A 17,686-nucleotide genomic window follows, 5' to 3' on the forward strand; every position below is an offset into this window, starting at 1 on the left:
GACCCCAGGACCACGGGGAACTACGGCACGCGTGCACCCACGCACTCTCCCACGCACTCCCACACACGCTCCCCCCCGCCACACACACACGCCTTGCCCACCCCACTCCTATCCCTTCCCCTCCTCCCGGCCTTTCCGCTTCTGGAGTCGTGCCCGTCCCCCCCGCCCCCGGATCCCTCCCGGTCCCGTCCCCTCCGGGGAGCTCCCCGCCCCGCGGCCCGGCCCCCCCCCCGCCCCCCCCGACCCCTCAAGCACAAGCCGGCCGGACTAGGGGAGGCCGAGTGATCGCTCCGGCCACGCCGCCCACCCCGAAGGGCGCAGGCGGTGGGTGCCCTTATCCCCCAGCCCGGTTCTGTGCAAAACAAGTAAACAAAGTGCAGGGGGGGTAAAGAGGAGAGGTTGGGGGGGAGAGGAGGAGTGGGACTCAGAATCTGAACACCCCTCCACCCCATCCCCTCTTAAATAACCAAGGGGGGAGGGGGCCGCACTGGGTAATACTGACTCCCACCACCGAGGGAGGGGGAAACTGCAGCACGGTTGGGGAGAGCCACAGCACAGACGGGACGGGGGGCGGGCGGAGGGGACCCCGGGGAGGAGGAGCGCTACGAGGAGACTGTGACGGCAGCTGAGCTGAGGGCACCGCTCCGGGAAAAGTTGAACTTGTTGAGAGTCTCCTCCAGCAGAGAAGTCAGGCGGCTCTGGTCGGCCTGGGGGGAATGACAGATGATCACGGGGAGGTTGGAGGTGAGCAGGTTCGGGGGGGCGGGGGCGATGGAGTCGGGCACGGGGGGCGGGGGGTGGTGCCAACCTCACCTCGCTGATGAAGCCCAACTGCACTAACTCCGCAGCCAGCTCTGGCACGTTGTCATCTGGGAGAGAAGCACAGACGGCGGGGTGAAGAGCGGGGTGACGGGGAAGAGGGAAATCGATACATCCGTGGTTTTAATCAGGGGCTAACTGGGTGCGGAGCACCGTGCAAAGTACACGCGAGAGGACGATGCCCTCTGCTAAGGAAGGAGAAGACAGACTTCCAAGTGGCCCTCGCAGGTTCGGCACAATGAGTCATCGACAGAGAGTGGAGGAGGGCAAATCATGGGTGCTGGAGAATCGGTGGCCTGAGTAATAGGGGAACTCTTCGATCATTTTTAGAGAGGTGGACTTTTCTACGTGTGCGAGTCTCCTTCCCCTTTTAGGCCCTGAGGCCTGGAACCACGCTTTGGAGTTATCGTTCTATCCCGGTGAGGAAACGCTGGAGAGATCCAGCCTGACGCCGGGACTGAGAGCCCACCTTGTCTTCTCCTAGGACCTGCGTCCCTCAAAGAGAGAAGGATCACGGTTTCTCCCTGCTCTCGGGCAGCTGGAAGCAGAGGGCCGGGGAAACGTGAGGAGGGCAGGTACTCACTGGGCAGGAGGTCGCAGCTCAGATGCCGGTTCAGTTTGTCCTCCAGTTTGAGTAACAGTGTTAGCTGGGATGGGAGAGAGAGAGAGAGAGAGAGAGAGATGGACAGTCAAGAGCCCACCTGCTTCCCATGCCCCCGCCCCTGCCCGGTCCTCTCCGTCAACTTACGTGGTGCCTGACTCCCTCCTCCACCGACTCAATGTTGCACTGCATCAGCACCACCTAGGGAAAAGGGAGAAGGGTGTGTGCCCCATCAACTGGGGAAAAGCCCCTCCGGCCTTGAAAGCCATCCTCCCTCAGCCTCGGGGCATAGGTGGAGTGGCAGAGACACACGCAAGCTGGGTGGGCGGCCCCAGTCCCGGCAGAACAAAAAGCCTGCCCGAGCCTGGGGGCTGGGGAGAGAGAGGAGGAAGCAGCGTGGCCTAGTGGATACAGCATAGGCCGGGGGGGGGGGGGAGGGGGAGGGTCTCATCCCAGCTCTGCTCTGTGACTCTGGGCAAATCACTTAATTTCTCTGTGCCTCAGTTCCCTCATCTGTAAAACGGGGATTAAGAGTGAGAGCCCTAGGTGGGACAGGCACTCTGTCCAACATGTTTATCTTGTATCTACCCCAGCGCTTAGAACAGTGCCTGGCACACGGTAAATGCGTAACAGATTGTAATAATGTATAATAATAATAGTAATAATCCCCTCTCTCCCCAAGGCTGCGTTTTCCCCCTCATTTTCCCCTCCCCTCCCGGAGCCGTCCAGCCCCTACCTTGCGGGTCTCCACCTCAGCCGGCTCAGGTGTCGGAGTCTTCACGGAAGGCGGCACCACGGGAGAGGTCACCTTTTCTTGCTGGGGCTGCTGGGGCCGAGGCAGCCCAAAGGCCGTCAGAGGATAGATCCCATTCCTGGGATGAGGATCGGGGGACAGTGAATCCATCGGTGGGGTTTACTGAGCGCTTACTACGTGCAGAGCACTGTACCGAGCACTTGGGAGCGTTCGGCGCGACGGAATTAGCAGACATTTTCCCCAGGGCCCGCCACCCCCCTGCTTCCTTCCTCTCTCACCTCACATCCTCAAGGAATTTATCCAGTTCCAAAGCTGGAGACTGGGACCTGGGAGAAAGAAAACCAGAGGGAAAGTCAGAAAAGCAGCCGACACTAGAGAGCAGATGCTCGCTCCACGTGCCCCGGGGGCTACCGACTGCCGGACCCGGAGCCGACCCGGACCCCGAGCAAACCCTCCCCCGGATCTAGACGCCAGCCGGTCCCCCTGGCCAGGGTCTGGCACCGAGTCCATCTCTGACCGTTCCCCTTCCTAGACCCGTGCTCGTCCCTTCGTCTCCAGCCCTTTGACTCACAGGTTCCGGACGACCTCCCTGCTTGATCCCGGAAAGATCTCGGCCAGTACGGCATTGGTGTCCAGGTTCTTGGTGATCTCCTCCAGGGCGTTCTCGGGGATCAGGTCTTGGCGGGGGAGGAGGGGAGAGAAGGTGTGGATCAGGCAGGGGGTGGTGAGAGAGGGAGAAGCTCGCGCTGTGGGGGCGGGAGGGGGGTCCCAAAGATGGTTGAGGGGGTTGAATCGCCGGGGGGGAAGGGAGCCCGATCCACTCGGCTCCCAGGGTGTCGCGGAGCGGGGGGGGACTCTAACAGCGAGCGAGGGTGACTCACGCTGGTGTCCTACGATGCAATGCGCAGCAAGCAACTTGAGCGAAGGCACCTCAAACAACGCCGGGTGGAACAAGAGCTCTCGGGCGGTGGGGCGGAGAGTGGGCTCGGGCTGCAGGCACTTTTGGATGAACTCCTATGGAGAAAGAGGGGCGGGAGCGACGGCTGACCAGCTCTCCTCCACCCCTCGTGCGTCTGGTCTCTAACACAAGCTCTCCACTGCTGCTACTTTCCAACCCCGACCATCCAGAGAGAACCCCCGGCCCCCTCCTCTGCCTCACTTTTGGTCCCCGGCAGGGGTCAGCCAATGTTGGCTTGAGTGGACCGCTCCAGCACAAAATACCACAGGGCGGGTGGCTCTTTCCTTCTCTGCGGTCAAGCGGTCCCGCGGGTCTGTTAGTGGTTTGCGTTGTCGGCTCTCAACGCCTCCCTCTGCCTCACGTCGCTGGATTTGACTAAGCTAAAGTGCTCAGTACAGTGTTCTGCCCACAGTAAGCGCTCAATAATGAATAAGGGGCTCCCTCCCTCCTCCTCCAATTGCAACCTTCACTTCCTACACCTCGCTGAGGAGGACACACATTTCTATGAAGTTGGGCTCCTGGGCTTATTCCTCTCACCTGCCACCCTCCCCTCGGAACCAACTCTCTTGTCGACCCCCCCGGCCATCAGGTTTTCGCCCTCCTCCTCCCAAAGTCACCCATGTCCTCTAGGTAGCCAAGCCCAGCGGGTTCTCCTAGACTAACCCTGCCAGACCTCTCAGTCATCTTCAACACTGCTTGCCCACCGTGACTTGATCTATTCTAATCCACCGCTGACCCCTCTCCCACATCCTCTCTCGGACCCGGGACTTCCTCCGCTTTCATAGACCCCAATTCACCACTCTCCCCACCTTCAAAGCCTTGTTAGTATGACATCTCCTCCAAGAGGCCTTCCCCACTAAGCCCTCGTTTTCCCCGACTCCCTCTTCCTTCTGCATCGTCTATGCACTCGGGCACCAGGCGTTCACCCCGCCCTCATTCAGCCCACACCACTCGTGTCCATATCCATCATTTATATTAATGCCTGTCTCCCTCTCTGGACTGTAAGCCCATTTTGGGCAAGGAGAATGTCTCCCGACTCTGTGGTATTGTACTTTGCCAAGCGCTTAGTACAGTCCCCTACATTATTAAGTGCTCAATAAAAACCACTGACTGATTCTTCGACACGATGCTCTCCTGCTTCTCCTTCAACTCTGCCCACTCCTCGTCCTTATTTGCTGACTCTTCTTCCTCCTCTCATTCCCTAACTCTTCGAATGTCACTTCCTCCCGGAGGTACTTCCCGACCATTCCACCACCTTACCATTCATGTATTTTTCTTTTAGGTAGTAATAGAAACAAAATTTATTTTCCTGGGTGCAGAGCACTGCACTGTACCAGGAAAGGATAAACAGGTGTAAATTATTCATTTATTCTTCCTGTTCATTTAATTGTACTTACTGAGCGCTCACTGTGTGCAGGGCACCGTACTAAGCGCTAGGGAGAGCACACTATAACAATAAACAGACATAGTCCCTGCCCACAACGAGCTTACAATCTAGAGGGGGAGACAGACATTACTATAAAAGTCACCTATCTTAACTGTCAGTGTATCTGCTTGGGAGCTCTTTACATTTATTTTCTCTCCCTAAACTACGGTGTACTCATCAATTTCCCTCCAACATCTCTCTGTCAGATAAGCACCTTAGGGACAGGGAATGATGCAGCTTTTATTCTTTGGCATGTTGCCCAAGTGTCTCCTATGGAGCTCTGCACAAGAAGACACCCAGGGGGCACTAATAATAATAATAATGATAAGTCTGTGGAAATTCCCCCCAATCTCATCAAGTCATCTCAGAACTTAATAATAATGATGGCATCTGTTAAGTGCTTACTATGTGCCAAGCACTTTTCTAAGCGCTAGGGTAGATACAAGTTAAATCGGGTTGACCCACTTGGGGCTCATAGTCTTAATGCCTATTTTACTGAGTAGGGACCTGAGGCACAGAGAAGTTAAGTGACTTGCCCAAAGTCACCCGGCTGACATGACCTCCGACTCCCAAGCCCGTGCTCTTTCCACTGTGCCACGCTGCTTCCTCGGACCCTCCATCGGGTCCAGGCTCCTGATCTCGGGGCCCAGGTCTCCCGCGGGTTTTCAACGTGCCCCACCCAGGCTCTCTGGTTGTCAGGCTGCCCACCGTCTCACGTGGGCTAATACCGGCGCGTATCTGGACCGTCTCCGGCTTCTCCGCAACTCCGATGCCCCGCCTGCCACATCACCTCCCTCTCATTCTTTAAGGCTCGGCTCAAAACCCGCCTCCTTCGGAAGGAAGAATCCAGGCGCCCCCGTAACCGTGACAGAACCGGCTCACCTCCCCCGCTTAGCCGTACACAGCTAGGGACTGGATACGGCCAAGCCCGCCCTCTCTCCAGGTAGCGGGAAAGAGCCTGCCTCTGTCTAACGCTCTGCCCCGGCTCCTCACTGACGAGGGAGAGGGGATGGGATCTTGGCGGGAAGAAAATGACCGCCGGGTGCCGGGGGAGAGGGGAAGGAGGTGAAGAAAGCTCAGAAGTTCTCACCCTCTGGAGCGGGTCCTCCAGCAAGAGGATGGCACTGCTGATGGCCTCCTGTGGCACGTTGGAGGACTCCCCGTTGCCTTGTATCTCCAGCACCGCCATCTGTAGGAGGGAAGAGAAGAATTAGAGGGGGCAATCTCAGGGCTGGGCAACTCTTCCTGACAAGCCCCAGCCTGCTCCCCCTCTGGTCTGCTCCCCACAACCCCTTCCCTCCCTTCCGGCCCTCTCACCTCCAGGGCACACATCCCAAAGGAGTAGATGTCGACGGCCGTTGTCACATTGGTGACTTCTGGTGGAAGCAGATGAGGAACCGGTTAGAGGTTAGGGTTGCAGGTGAAGGGAACGGGGGGTCGGAGGGGGAACAGAGTTTGAGTTCTTACTCTGGAGGGGCCAGAGCTTCCCCTCCATCCACAAGGGTGGGGAAAGAGGAGCCCCGGCCCCATAGACTCTGAATATTAGTCAGTCATATTTATTGAGGACTTACTGTGTGCAAAGCACTGTCCTAACCATTTAGGGGAGTGCGATATAACAGGGGTGGTAGATATGTTCCCTGCTCACAATGAGCTTACAATCTAGAGGGAGAGAGACATTAAAATGAATTACGGGTATGTATTTAATTGCCGTGAGACGGAGGCTGCGGTGACTCTCAAGTGTTTCAAAGATACATATCCCCGTTTATTGCTGTACTCTCCTCTCCCAAGCGCTGAATACAATACGCTGCACAAAGTAAGCGTTTAATAAATACGGCTGACTGAACAAATCCAAGTGCATAGGCGTCGCAGAAGGGAGAGGGGACAGGGCGAAAGAGGGCTTGGCTGGGGCAGGCTTCTTGAAGGAGACGTGATTTTAATAAGGGTTTGAAGTTGGGGAGGGTGGTAGACTGTTGTAATATGAAAGGGGAGGGAGTTCCAGGCCAGAGGGAGGAGGCGGGCAATGGGTCAGCAGCGAGATAGAAGAGATTGAGGAACAGGGCGTAAGTTGGCATTAGAGGAGAGAAACGTGAGGGTTGGGTTGTGATAGAAAACTATTGAGGCGAGGAGGAGGAGGGAGAGCTGAATGAGTTTTTAAAGCTGACGGTAAGGAGTTTCTGTTCGATACTGAGTTGGACGGGCAACCACTGGAGGTTCTTGAGGAGTGGGGGGGACGCGGACTGAATGTTTTTTTTTTAAAGAAACACGATCCGGGCAGCAGAGTGAAATACGGACTGTAAGTGCAGGGAGGAGAGGGAGAGGCCAGAGGTCCACAGCAGAGGATAAAGGCAGGTTACGGTTCCTTACCTCCGTACTCTGGGGCGAAAAAATGTAGATTCTTCTGTTCTTCTCGGCAAGTTTTCACATGATTGTTGATGGTGTCGGGGGCCACTGGGGGAGGGAAGACATGCTCAGCCCGGCCACCCCCAACCGAGCACGGGACCCTACTCCGACAACACAGCCCCGGGCGGGCCGTCTCCCCGCCGTCGCCGCCCTCCCCTCCCCTTAAACTTCTCTGAATGGACCAGGTGCGAGGGTCTGTCCTTCCCTACATTCCTTCCGGCGTTCCTCCCCTCTGCCCTACACAACTTGGCCCAGGATGACCACCACAGAGACACCCCCGTCCCCCAGCGGCTCGGCTCCCCGGCGGCCCGGCTCCTGGGCCCTTCAGGAGGATCCGTGATCGAGGGGAGAAGTCCAGGGTCCCTCCCACCCCAAACTGGACTCCAGGGCTGGGGGCAATAGCAAGTAAGGTCTGATGGCAAGGCAGAAGCCATTCCTCGTCTTACGAGGGGTGGAACTGGAGCGGGCGAGAGGGGTGTCGGAGACGCAAGGGACCAGAGCGAGGCCCAGGTAGTCCCAGCGCTCCACAGTCACGGAGGTTCTGGCCTTGTTCTTTTCCTCCCAGAGCCGAACCCCAAGCCGCACAATCGGTGCTTCCGCCTCCCCTGACCAATCCCTCAAGGCTCTAAAAGACCCTCCACCCGTGGCAGTCCAGAGCCAAGTCCTTCTCCCGACTCCTCCTCCGTCGGAACGCCCTGGAATTGCTGATTTTTGTCCCAGGCACAGAAGGAGCGGAAGCACTAGGTTTTCCCCTTGGAACAGAGGGGGCCGCCGAGAGCTCAACTGGAAGGGACATGCGCGGCAGGAGACCAACGCTCCCCTTCCTACCCCCTTCACCTCACGGGTACCCAAGCAAGAGCGAGTACGGCCCGGAGGTGGGGGCCGGCCACCTCGAGTCCTGGTCCTGATCTCTTCTTCCCTTTCTCTCACCCCTTAACCTTCTCCCCCCAAAGGATCTTCTGCCCTGTTCCCGTTCCCAAGTCCCCGGCGGCATGCCACGAGGCTGAGCGGAGCGCCAGGGCCCGGCCCCGCGTCACAGCCGTTCGGACCGGAGAGGACGGCGACAATCACAGAGAAGCTGGGAGCACACCAGGGCCGGGGAAGCCAGAGGGGAGAGGGTCTGAGGGGGGCGGGACGGGCGGGGAGGACGGGGAAGCGGCTAGGGAGATGGAGCACACGAGGATCGAGGCACACAGGGCGCGGGGGACGGGACCAGCAGGTAGGCTGCTGCCCGCGGAGCTTGCTTGGCCGTGTACGGATAACGATCGCATGCTGCCAGAGGGCGCAGACAGAGCCCGGCGAGGGGCGGAGGGAGCGCTCACCATTAGCAAAAATCCTATGAAAGACTGTTGGGAACAGAGCAGCCCGTAAGCGGGAGGGAGGAAAACAGAGAGAAGTCTGTGAGCAGTGGAGCGGTCAAGCCCCGGGCACCTCGACACTGAGAGACGGCACACAGACAAGACGGCACACGGATGCACGGCACACGGACGCTGAGCACTGGGACGGCACACGGCACGCAGGCACGCGGACGGGCAGCACCCGTGGCAGACGCAGCCTGGACTCTCCTTCCGCGGGCCCCGGCCCCTCCGCTTGGGCACGCCACCCTGGCTCGGCTCCCCCAGTCGGGTGCCGGCCTCACCAAGGACCGATCCGGTCGGGCGTTCCGCTGCCTCACCTCGACCCCCCGCGCTCCCCGCCCCAGTACCTCTCACAAAAAGACCGGAGGTCTTCGAGGGAGGGCCTAGCCCCCCGGGGAATCATCGTGCCCTCCCGTCCCGTGCCCCTTCCTGACTACCCCTAACTAGCCCTACCCCTTCCTTTCCTCCCCGTGCCCCTGAGGACGTGGCTGTCCCCCACCCCTCTGCCCTACGCCCCCACCCCCCTCACCAGAGCCGATCTTGATGAGCCCGTTGTGCTGGATGAAGATGGTGTCACAGGTCAGGTTCCCGTGGATGATGGGGGGATCACAGGAGTGCAGGTAGCTGCGGGGGCACTGGGCGGTCAGAGGGTGGGTCCGCCACGGGACGGGGGAGAGGGGTGGAAGGAGGGGGCGGTTCCGGGGGACAAGGAGGATTGGGCCCAGGCCCCAGGCGAGAAGCCGCCGCTCTCTGGGGCGCTACGATAGCGACGAGGCCGGAGCCAGCTCAGTAGGTCCAAGACAGCGAGAGGGCCGTGGCAGAGGCCCCCGCCGGAGCCCACGCGGTGGCACTATGGGACCGGAGGGGGGTGGGGGACAGCGAAAGAGAGGGGCGAGAGGCTGAAACGAAACCCCACGATCTGATCTGGGTGCAACGAGACAGACTGAGAAAGGGGAGAAACCGAGCGGGAGCCACCTACCTGAGGGCCGAGAGGATCTGGGTGCACCAGCGTTTCCAGGCCTGGAACGGAAGACGGTCGTGGGTCAGCCCCGGCCGGGTCCCCCGCCCACCACTAGACCCGCCCCGGCCCAGCTGGCGGCACCTCTTCCTCCAACGGGTCCCGGGCTCTCGCCAATCCAGGGGCCAAAAGGATCGGGGTAGGCCTCAGTCCCTTCCCCGCCCCGCCCCGCCCCCTCCACCCCACCCTGCCCCTTCACCTTCTCGTTCATGGTCTTGTGGTTCTTTTTGGTCTTTTTCAGAAATTGCTTGAGGCTTCCAGATGACATGTACTCGGTGATAAAAATCACCTAGAGGAAGAAGGGAGACTCGCTTAATCACTCCGTGGACCCTCCAAAGCCAGGCTTTGAGGAGAAATTGCTCTCTCTTGATTGCTCTTCTGCTTCACTTTCTTAAGATTAAGAGGGGGCGGCGGAAGGCTCCAGTAATCTACTCCCTAGGGTCTGTAAGCAAACCCCTGATTTCGATTTTTTTGCTTAAACGGTTCTGCCATTAGCCAGAGTAAATGCATGGCCAAGTCTCTTTTTTTTCTTTTTATTGGTATGTAAGTGCTTACTTTAGGCCAGGCACCGTACTAAGTGCCGGGGTGGGTACAAGCAAATCAGATTGGACGCCGACCGTGTCCCACATGGGGCTCGCAGTCTTAATCTCCATTTTACAGACTAGGGAACTGAGGCACAGAGATGTTAGGTTAAGTGACTCGCCCAAGGTCAGAGACCAGACATGTGATGGAGCCACAGCTGGAATCCTTTCTGACCTCCCAACCTCCTGCCTCTCCTCACTTCAGTCCACCCTTCACTCCGCTGCCCGGATTTCCTTTCTACGGAAACGTTCGAGGCACGTCACCCCCTCCTCAAAAATCTCCACTCTCCGAAACCTCCGTATCGAAGAAAAACTCCTCACTGTCAGCTTCAAAGCTCCCCATCACCTTGTGCCTTCTTACCTCACCTCCCTTCTCGCCTTCTACCTCCCAGCCCGCAGGGTCCGGGAGGTTAGGGAGGCGCAGAAGAACAAAGGGAGGGAGTTGGGGTGGCTCCCGTCCCAGCCAACGGGCCGCACACCCTCTGCCTTTGCTACTGCAGCCGGCCTTTTTCGTGCTGCCCAAATGGTCCAAGAGGCCCAAGGCAGGGCTGTTCCCCCGCCCCGTCCCCAACCTACCGTCCCGCAGACTCGTCTCTCCTCCAAGAAGCCTCCCTACCAGCCAGGACCCCGAGGCCAAGTGACGACAGTAGAAGATAGGGGTCCTTACCCGGGCTTTGTTCTCCTTCACGTCGGCCCAGTACTTGTGGAACTTGACGATATTGAGGTGCTCCAACTGGATGAGATTGTCAAAGACAGCCCGGACTTTCTCCTGCAGGGTAGGGCGGGGGGTTGGGAGGTGAGGGAGAGTGAGGGCCGGGATCCAGCCATCTGCCCACCTTCTACCTAAATCCCACACCACCCGCGGAGCGTCTGCACCCCACACCCTCCCTTTCCGCCCAGAAGGCCTTTCTAACCTCCCGCGGGCCCCCTAACAACGCTCCCGCCCATCCATCCCTCCCTGTGCCACCTCGGTACCAGACTAGAAAGCCCTGCCTTCAGCTCCCTCGACCGAGCCTTGCCGGGACCCACCTCCTGGAGTTTGTAGTTCTTGCGCTCAGAAAACTGCACCTCGTTCCACACGACCTCCACGCCCTCTTCCGTATCCATGGCCAGGTACGCGCTGTCGATGCCCGGCACGTTCCGCTGGTTCACCTAATGGGGAGGAGGCAGAATGAGAGGGCACCGAGGCCATTCCCCGCCGCCCCCACAGAGGCCCTTTCTCAAACACCTCAATCGAACAGACCGTCAAAGGTATTTACTGAGCGCTGTGTGCAGAAGACTGAACTAAGCACTTGGGTGAGTACAATACAACAGAGTTGGCAGACACTTTCCCTGCCCAAAATGAGCTTTTGTGGCTAGAGCATGGGCCTGGGAGTTAGGAGGACTGGGCCTCTAATCCCGGCTCTGCCACCTGTCTGCTGTGTGACCGGCACAGAGTGAGCACTTAACAGATGCCATCTCTAGATTATAAACTCACTTTGGGGAGGGAACTTGTCTGCTAATTCTGCTGTACCCACCCAAGTGCTCAGAACAGTGCTCTGCACAGAATAAGTGCTCAATAAAAACCTTTGATTGACGGAAAGGCCCCCAAGCCATGGGCTGACAACCAGGGCCGGCCAACCCGATCTGGTCCACACATCCCCCTCCCCCGCCACCAGACTTTTACCCAGCCCTCCTTCTCTCCCTCCCCATTCCTCCTCTTCCCACCACCATCCACCCAGCTCCACATCCCCCTCGCTTCACCTCTTCTCGCCTTTTTTGCCAGCGTCCGCAGGGCGACTCCTCCAGGATTTCGGATTCATCCTCGCTCTCCTCTTCTTCCTCCGGAGAAGCGGCTGAGGCTGTGGAGGTCACCGGGGGCGACACCGAAGTCAGGCCGGGGGCAGACGAGGAGGACTCCGCCTTCGGGTCCGAGCCGCTGCTGGGTGCCGTCTGAGCCTCCCCCTCCGACATGGCGGAACAAAACGCTCAGTCCTAAAACGATTGGGAAGTCAATTCCAACCCTCGGCTCGATTCGCCCCGCGGCAGGGGCCGACGCCAAGACGCCTACCCTCTCGACCCCGCCGTCGCTCCCGGAGCCCCCCGGTCGGCCCATTCCCTCATTCCTCAATCTAAGGGCTCTCCCTCACCATCCTCCCCAGAGCCCAAGAATGCACACCCACCCACCCGGAGCAGGAACCTGGGGAGTGCCGGAGTTCGAATGGGGCCGGGAGAGCGGGGACGGTTGCAGGCGGGCAGAGCAGACAGGCACCCACAGGAGGGACCGCGCCTGTCCTCGGTGCCACTCCGACACTTTGGTGCAGACGGACAGATCCAAACTCAAACACCGATCGCGGGTCAATGGGGCCAAAAGCCGGTCGGGTCAAAAATGGAACACAGAACCCTGGCAAGACCAGTTAGTTGTTGAAAGGACAAGAGCAACATACGCCTCTGGTTCACGACAAAGATCAGAGAAAAGCTCTGGGCACTGCCCTACCCCTCCCTCTACTCTCCACACTTCGGGGGCTCCAAAGCCAGTAATCTGACCTCAGGGATCCCTCGGGGGACAGAGAGCTGTTTCAGAATGAGTCACGTTGCCTCAGTACCGGAGGGAGAAGACGTGCTCATTTTAATCTGACTCTTCCTCTGATTTAGCCACTGGAGTTAAGAAAGCAACGTGGCCTAGTGGAAAGAGCACAGGCCTGGGAGTCAGAGGCCCTGGGTTCTAATCCCAGCTCCGCCACGTGCCTATGTGACCTTGGGTGAGTCACTGCACTTATCTGGGCCTCGGTTCCCTCATCTGTAAAATGAGAATTAAATCATACTCCCTCCTACTTGGATTGGAAGTCCCATGCGGGACAGGGACTAGGTCCAACCTGATTAATTTGGTTCTGCCCCAGCCTTAGAACGGTGTTTGGCACAAAATAAATGCCCAACAGGTACCGTAGTACGATACCATATTTTTAGAGATTATTTTTGAGAGTCCATTTCTCCAGTGTCAATCCTCAAACGTCGGCAGAGTCTGCCGCCGTCTGATCGTCCTTCCGGCCAGTTCCTCCCACGCGGCCGAGACGGACTCTCCGTCCGGGAACAAGCAGAGTGCGTGCCCCTCACTCTCCCAGGCCCGGCCTCCCGAGTCGGGAGTGATAGTTAACTCTGTCCTTTTCCTCCCAGACCTCCGTATCTCCACCCCTTCCCTCCCCGCAGCCGAGGGTAGTTGGTTCAGCCACACAGCACTGGATGAACCTGCCCACTGAGCCATCGCGGCTCCGGTCTGGGCGGAGGCCGACGCCTCTTCCACAGGACCCTGGCTCACGGATCTGCCGGAATGGCCAGTTCCCCTTCACCACCACCATCCTCCCATGGAAAGGAAGACTCAAAAACCACCACCACCCTCCCATAGAAAGGAAGATTCAAAAAACCGGCGACCCCAAAAGCCCGGGTTAGGGTGGGATGAATGGGGCGGTTCCCCTACAGCCCAGCCTCCTCCAAACCTCGGCGTCCAGCTCCATTCCTCCGGCTCACAAGATCGGCCGGACCAATTTGCCCAGAAGCCGGGAGACGGGTTGGGCCGACTGACCTCATCCTTGGTGACCGTGCCCCGCCCTGTGATGTCAGCACAGTGCAGGGAGATCGCCCGGCAACAGCAATCGGGTGCTCGGGATCAAAACAGGCCTCGAGCCCCAGAGCTGGCTACCCGGCACGAACCTTCCCGGGCTCTTCTCGGGGGTCTAGCGCCCGAAAGAGGATTCTGGCGTCCCAGATGACTCCGAAGCTGCCCCTGGCTCAATCTCCCACCAGTCTGATTTTCTGCCCCAAAGGGGTGGCCCCGTTCTTTATTCGAGGGGATGGTCCACACGTTTCAGGGAGTCGGCCTAAGTCAGCTGCAAGGAGGCGGGGAGATTCTCTCCCCAGCTCAGCTGGCCCGGCTCCCTCACACGGCTCCGGAGAGGGTCGGGTCGGATGGCCCTGGCTTCCTAGGGGACGACGCTTCTCAGCTGCTGAGCCTGTCACTCCAGCTGTCCCCCAGAAATGGACAGGAAGGACAGGGGGGAAGACGCTGCCCTCCTTTCTCACAGTTGCTCCGTCCCGTGATGGACGGCCGGACCCGAGGCCCGTAGTCAGAAGGCCGGGGCGGCGGGGAGAGGTGTCTATTCGTGGCTGGATAGAAAGGGGTTCCCAGTGGCCCCAGACTCAACACCGCCAACTGGAGAAGCTCAAAGAGGCCCCTGGCATTTCTAGAGAGAGAGAATAGTCCTTGGGAGAAAGAAGAACATAAAAACTACCACTCCGGGGACGGGCAAATGGTTTGCCGCCTCCGTCCCTGGCAACGGAACACTTGGATGAATTGTAGGATGTCTGCCCTTTGATGCCACGCTGATGCCGTATCCCTGACCACCTCGAAACTTTCCCCTCCCTGCCCCTACCTCTCTAATAGCCCACTATGGGCCTGTCATCCACAAATGCCTTCAAAACCCCGCTTTCCACTTTTATACTTAGATTGTCAGCCCTCTGGACAGGGACCCACCCGGTCTAATTCCCAACCACGTACTCTTTCCCAGCACCTTGCAGTACACGTACACCGTGACGACGACTAGTCAGTCGATTGCATTTATTGAGCATTTACTTGTGTGCAGAGCACCGTGTTGAGCGCTCGGAAGAGTGTGGTAGAACAATAAACAGACGTATTCCCTGCCCACAACGAGTTTGGTTTACTACTGGGTCCCCTGGCTCGGATGCCACGTCAGGAGGGGAGCGACCTTTTGGCCCCTTCTGGTGAGCCGATACCTCCAGTTACTTACTACTCACCCCGTGTCCAGTCAGAGGCCCCTGCCATCCCTCACCAGGCAAGGGTCTAAGGGGAGAAAAAGTCTTGGATCTCAATGAGGCTCTGTGAACTGGGTTCTCCCCCCATGCACCTCCCGCAGGATTTTGGAAAATTTCTCGGAGACGGGCTCGCGCTGTTCGCGACGTTGGCCGAGAGTGGGAACGTGTCCTGCGTACGCTATCCTGAGACCCAACAGCTGAGTTCTGTCTGACCCACTGACCGGGTCACCCAGAGAGCGCTGTACTAAGGTCCGGGAGAGGTGATTTTCATGACAAGAGGCCCCAGAGGAAGCGGAGGAGGCCGTGGCCACTTGGTTGGACGCAAGTCTGGGAGGGGCGGTAAGCCACCCATGAATTTTAAGGCTTTTTAAATGACGGAAGGGGGGAGAGGCAGGTGGGGATCATATGGGGTTCGGGGAGAGTCAAGTAACAAAAATATCTGGGGAAGCGACACAGCTTCCTGGATAGAGCACGGGCCTGGGAGTCAGAAGGTCACAGGTTCTAATCCCGGCTCTGCCACTTGTCTGCTGTGTGGCCTGGGCAAGTCACTTCACTTCTCTGTGCCTCAGTTACCTCATCTGTGAAACGGGGATTAAGACTGCGACCCCTGTGCGGGACACGGACTGTGCCCCACCCGCTCATCTTGTATCCACCCCAGTGCTTAGCACGGTGCCTGGCACGTAGTAAGCGCTTAACAAATGCCATAATCATTCTTTATTATTACCGGTGATTGATTTGCATTTTACGCTTATTACATCTGCTATGTCGGACAATTTATATCTCCTTTCCTTCCCCATTAAACTGGATGTTCCTCAGAGACATGTATCCCGCCTTATACTTTCGTAGGTCCCCGAAACGTCGAATCAGGCAATCTTAGCTATCGAGCACTTACTGTGTGCGGAGGACTGTACTAATGCTTGGGAGAGTACAACGTAGCAGAGTTGGTAGGCTCGCTCCCTCTAGGCCCACACAGTACACGCTCAATAAATACTACCGTTTACGACGCTGAGGGGAAGGTTTACGAATCCCCGGGACCCTTCTGGCTAGGGGTAGCTGAGGACAGTAGGGAGTGGGATTAAAGAACGAGGAAAAGAAGCCCAGGAAGGGGACTGACGGATGAACGGGCAGGGACCCTGAGATGGAGAAGCAGCGTGGCTCAGTGGAAAGAGCCCGGGCTTGGGAGTCAGAGGTCCTGGGTTCGAATCCCTCCTCTGCCACTTAGCTGGGTGACTGTGGGCGAGTCACTTCACTTCTATGGGCCTCAGTGACCTCATCTGTAAAACGGAGATGAAGACTGTGAGCCTCGCGTGGGACAACCTGATGACCCTGTATCTCCCCCAGCGCTTGGAACGGCGCTCTGCGCATAGTAAGCGCTTAACAAATACCAGCGTTATTATTATTATTACAGTCAAATGCCGTAGGCGGATTCCAGCAGAAGGAGTAGAGGAAGGAAGGGGGCAGGGACCGACGTCCAGGGGCTTAGAACCACACTGACACATCCAGTTCAACGCGGATCTGACCAGGCCCCTCGGCCGCCGGGGCTGCCGACAGAAGGCTCCTCCGAAATCCTTCACCGCGGCCGCCTGCTCGGTGCAGAAGAGCTCTAACGTCGCCTTGTGCCTAACTGTCTGTGCCTGTCAAAGGACCGGGATGACCAGAGGTGTCCTTTCTGCTCCCCGATGACTCAGCCCACCGTGTCATGCCAAGAGAGCCGGCGTAACCTAGTTGCGCTGGCGGGGCGGCTACCACCAGCCCAGCTGGGCCTCACGGCTGAACTGATTTTAAAAAAACCAAAGAAACTGGCCCCGAAAACCCGCACCTGTGCTTGCAGCCACTCGTACTCCCGGGAGGCCCGACTCCGACGGGCGTCGTGGGAGATTCGTTGACCAAACAGTATTTACTGAGCGCTTACTATGGGCAGAGCACTGGACTGGGCGCTCGGAATGGACAATTCGGCCACAGAGAGAGACCATCCCTGCCCTTTGACGGGCTCGCGGTCTAACGGGGGGAGACGGAGGACAAAAACAAGACAACATCATCACGAGAAATAGAATGGAGGGGATGGACACCTCATTCACCAAATAAATGGGGTCATAAATAATAAATACAAATGAGCTGAGGGGAAAGGATTGTTCTCGTCTGTCCCTCTCCCCCGATTTAGACCGTAAGGCCGTCAAAGGGCAGGGACTGTCTCTGTTACCGATTTGTCCATTCCAAGCGCTTAGTCCGGTGCCCTGCACATAGTAAGCGCTCACTAAATACTAGTGAATGAAGGAGCAGAGGGAAAAGGGGGGGGGGAGCTCAGTCTGGGAAGGCCTCTTGGAGGAGATCATCCCATCAGTAGCATTTATTGAGCGCTCACTATGTGCGGAGCAACGCACCCCGGTCCACTCCGACGCAGCGCCCCCCCGCCCGGCGCCGTTTCTGCGATAAGGCCGGCTGACTTGAGCCCCCGGCCTCGGTGAACTCATCCGTCAAATGGGGATGAAGACGGGGGGGGCCCCGGATCTCTCCTGGGCGCTTGAGAAATACCACCACCCACCACGAGGGGGCGCCGGTGCCGGGCCGGGGGGGTGCCGGTGCGGCGTGCCGCCACCAGGGGGCGCTAAGCGCCGGTCGGTGGGCGGCCCCCGGCGACGCCCCGCGGCAAAGCGTCCGAGGCCCCGGGGCGGCCCGGCCGGGGGAGAAGAGCCCGCGCGGGCCCCGCCCCGGGGACGGGCGGAGGAGCGTTGGAAGGGGCCGAGGTCGGGCCCGGAAGCCCGGGGCCCCGCCGCCATCCCGGCGGGGAGGGGCGGGCCTCCGGCCGTCTCCGCGTCTGCGCCTCCCCCCCCCCCCGCCCCGCGCGCTGCCCCGCACACCTGGGCCTCGGCTCCGGCCGGTGGGGGGGTGGGTCCTGGGCTGGGCCGCAGCGGGCGGTGCGGTGCTGCGCGGTGCGATGGGTGCGGCGCCCGCCGGTCAGACCGCG

The 17,686-nt window shown here is 58.9% G+C and overlaps 1 protein-coding gene across 4 annotated transcripts; it reads right to left on the reverse strand.

The window, feature by feature from the left end:
- Positions 1-235: 235 nt before the first annotated feature.
- Positions 236-17,686, reverse strand: NRBP1 (nuclear receptor binding protein 1). Of its 4 annotated transcripts, none has more exons than XM_029071486.2 (18): positions 17,580-17,686; positions 11,659-11,889; positions 10,945-11,067; positions 10,583-10,684; positions 9,534-9,623; positions 9,296-9,336; positions 8,846-8,940; positions 6,923-7,006; positions 5,876-5,934; positions 5,649-5,747; positions 3,056-3,188; positions 2,746-2,851; positions 2,453-2,500; positions 2,157-2,292; positions 1,568-1,621; positions 1,403-1,466; positions 814-869; positions 236-707 (listed from the first exon to the last, which is right to left on the reverse strand). In XM_029071486.2, exons 2-18 carry the CDS (start codon positions 11,866-11,868, stop codon positions 603-605), a joined length of 1,605 nt encoding a protein of 534 aa, XP_028927319.1. In that variant the 5' UTR covers positions 11,869-11,889; positions 17,580-17,686; the 3' UTR covers positions 236-602. The 4 variants fall into 4 exon arrangements, with proteins under 4 accessions (XP_028927319.1, XP_028927323.1, XP_028927321.1 ...); XM_029071490.2 differs by lacking the exon at positions 17,580-17,686 and adding an exon at positions 13,389-13,464; XM_029071488.2 differs by lacking the exon at positions 17,580-17,686 and adding an exon at positions 12,095-12,590.

The sequence above is a fragment of the Ornithorhynchus anatinus genome, chromosome 9, assembly GCF_004115215.2.
Source record: "Ornithorhynchus anatinus isolate Pmale09 chromosome 9, mOrnAna1.pri.v4, whole genome shotgun sequence".
Classification (NCBI taxonomy): domain Eukaryota; kingdom Metazoa; phylum Chordata; class Mammalia; order Monotremata; family Ornithorhynchidae; genus Ornithorhynchus; species Ornithorhynchus anatinus.

Excerpts from the sequence above, each read along its gene's own strand:
- NRBP1 (XM_029071486.2), bottom strand. The coding sequence starts at position 11,868 with ATGTCGGAGGGGGAGGCTCAGACGGCACCCAGCAGCGGCTCGGACCCG. Across the intron at positions 10,685-10,944 it reads AGAACTACAAACTCCAGGAG|GAGAAAGTCCGGGCTGTCTT; the intron begins GTGGGTCCCGGC and ends CCTACCCTGCAG. Across the intron at positions 2,501-2,745 it reads AGGGAGGTCGTCCGGAACCT|GTCCCAGTCTCCAGCTTTGG; the intron begins GTGAGTCAAAGG and ends TCTTTCTCCCAG.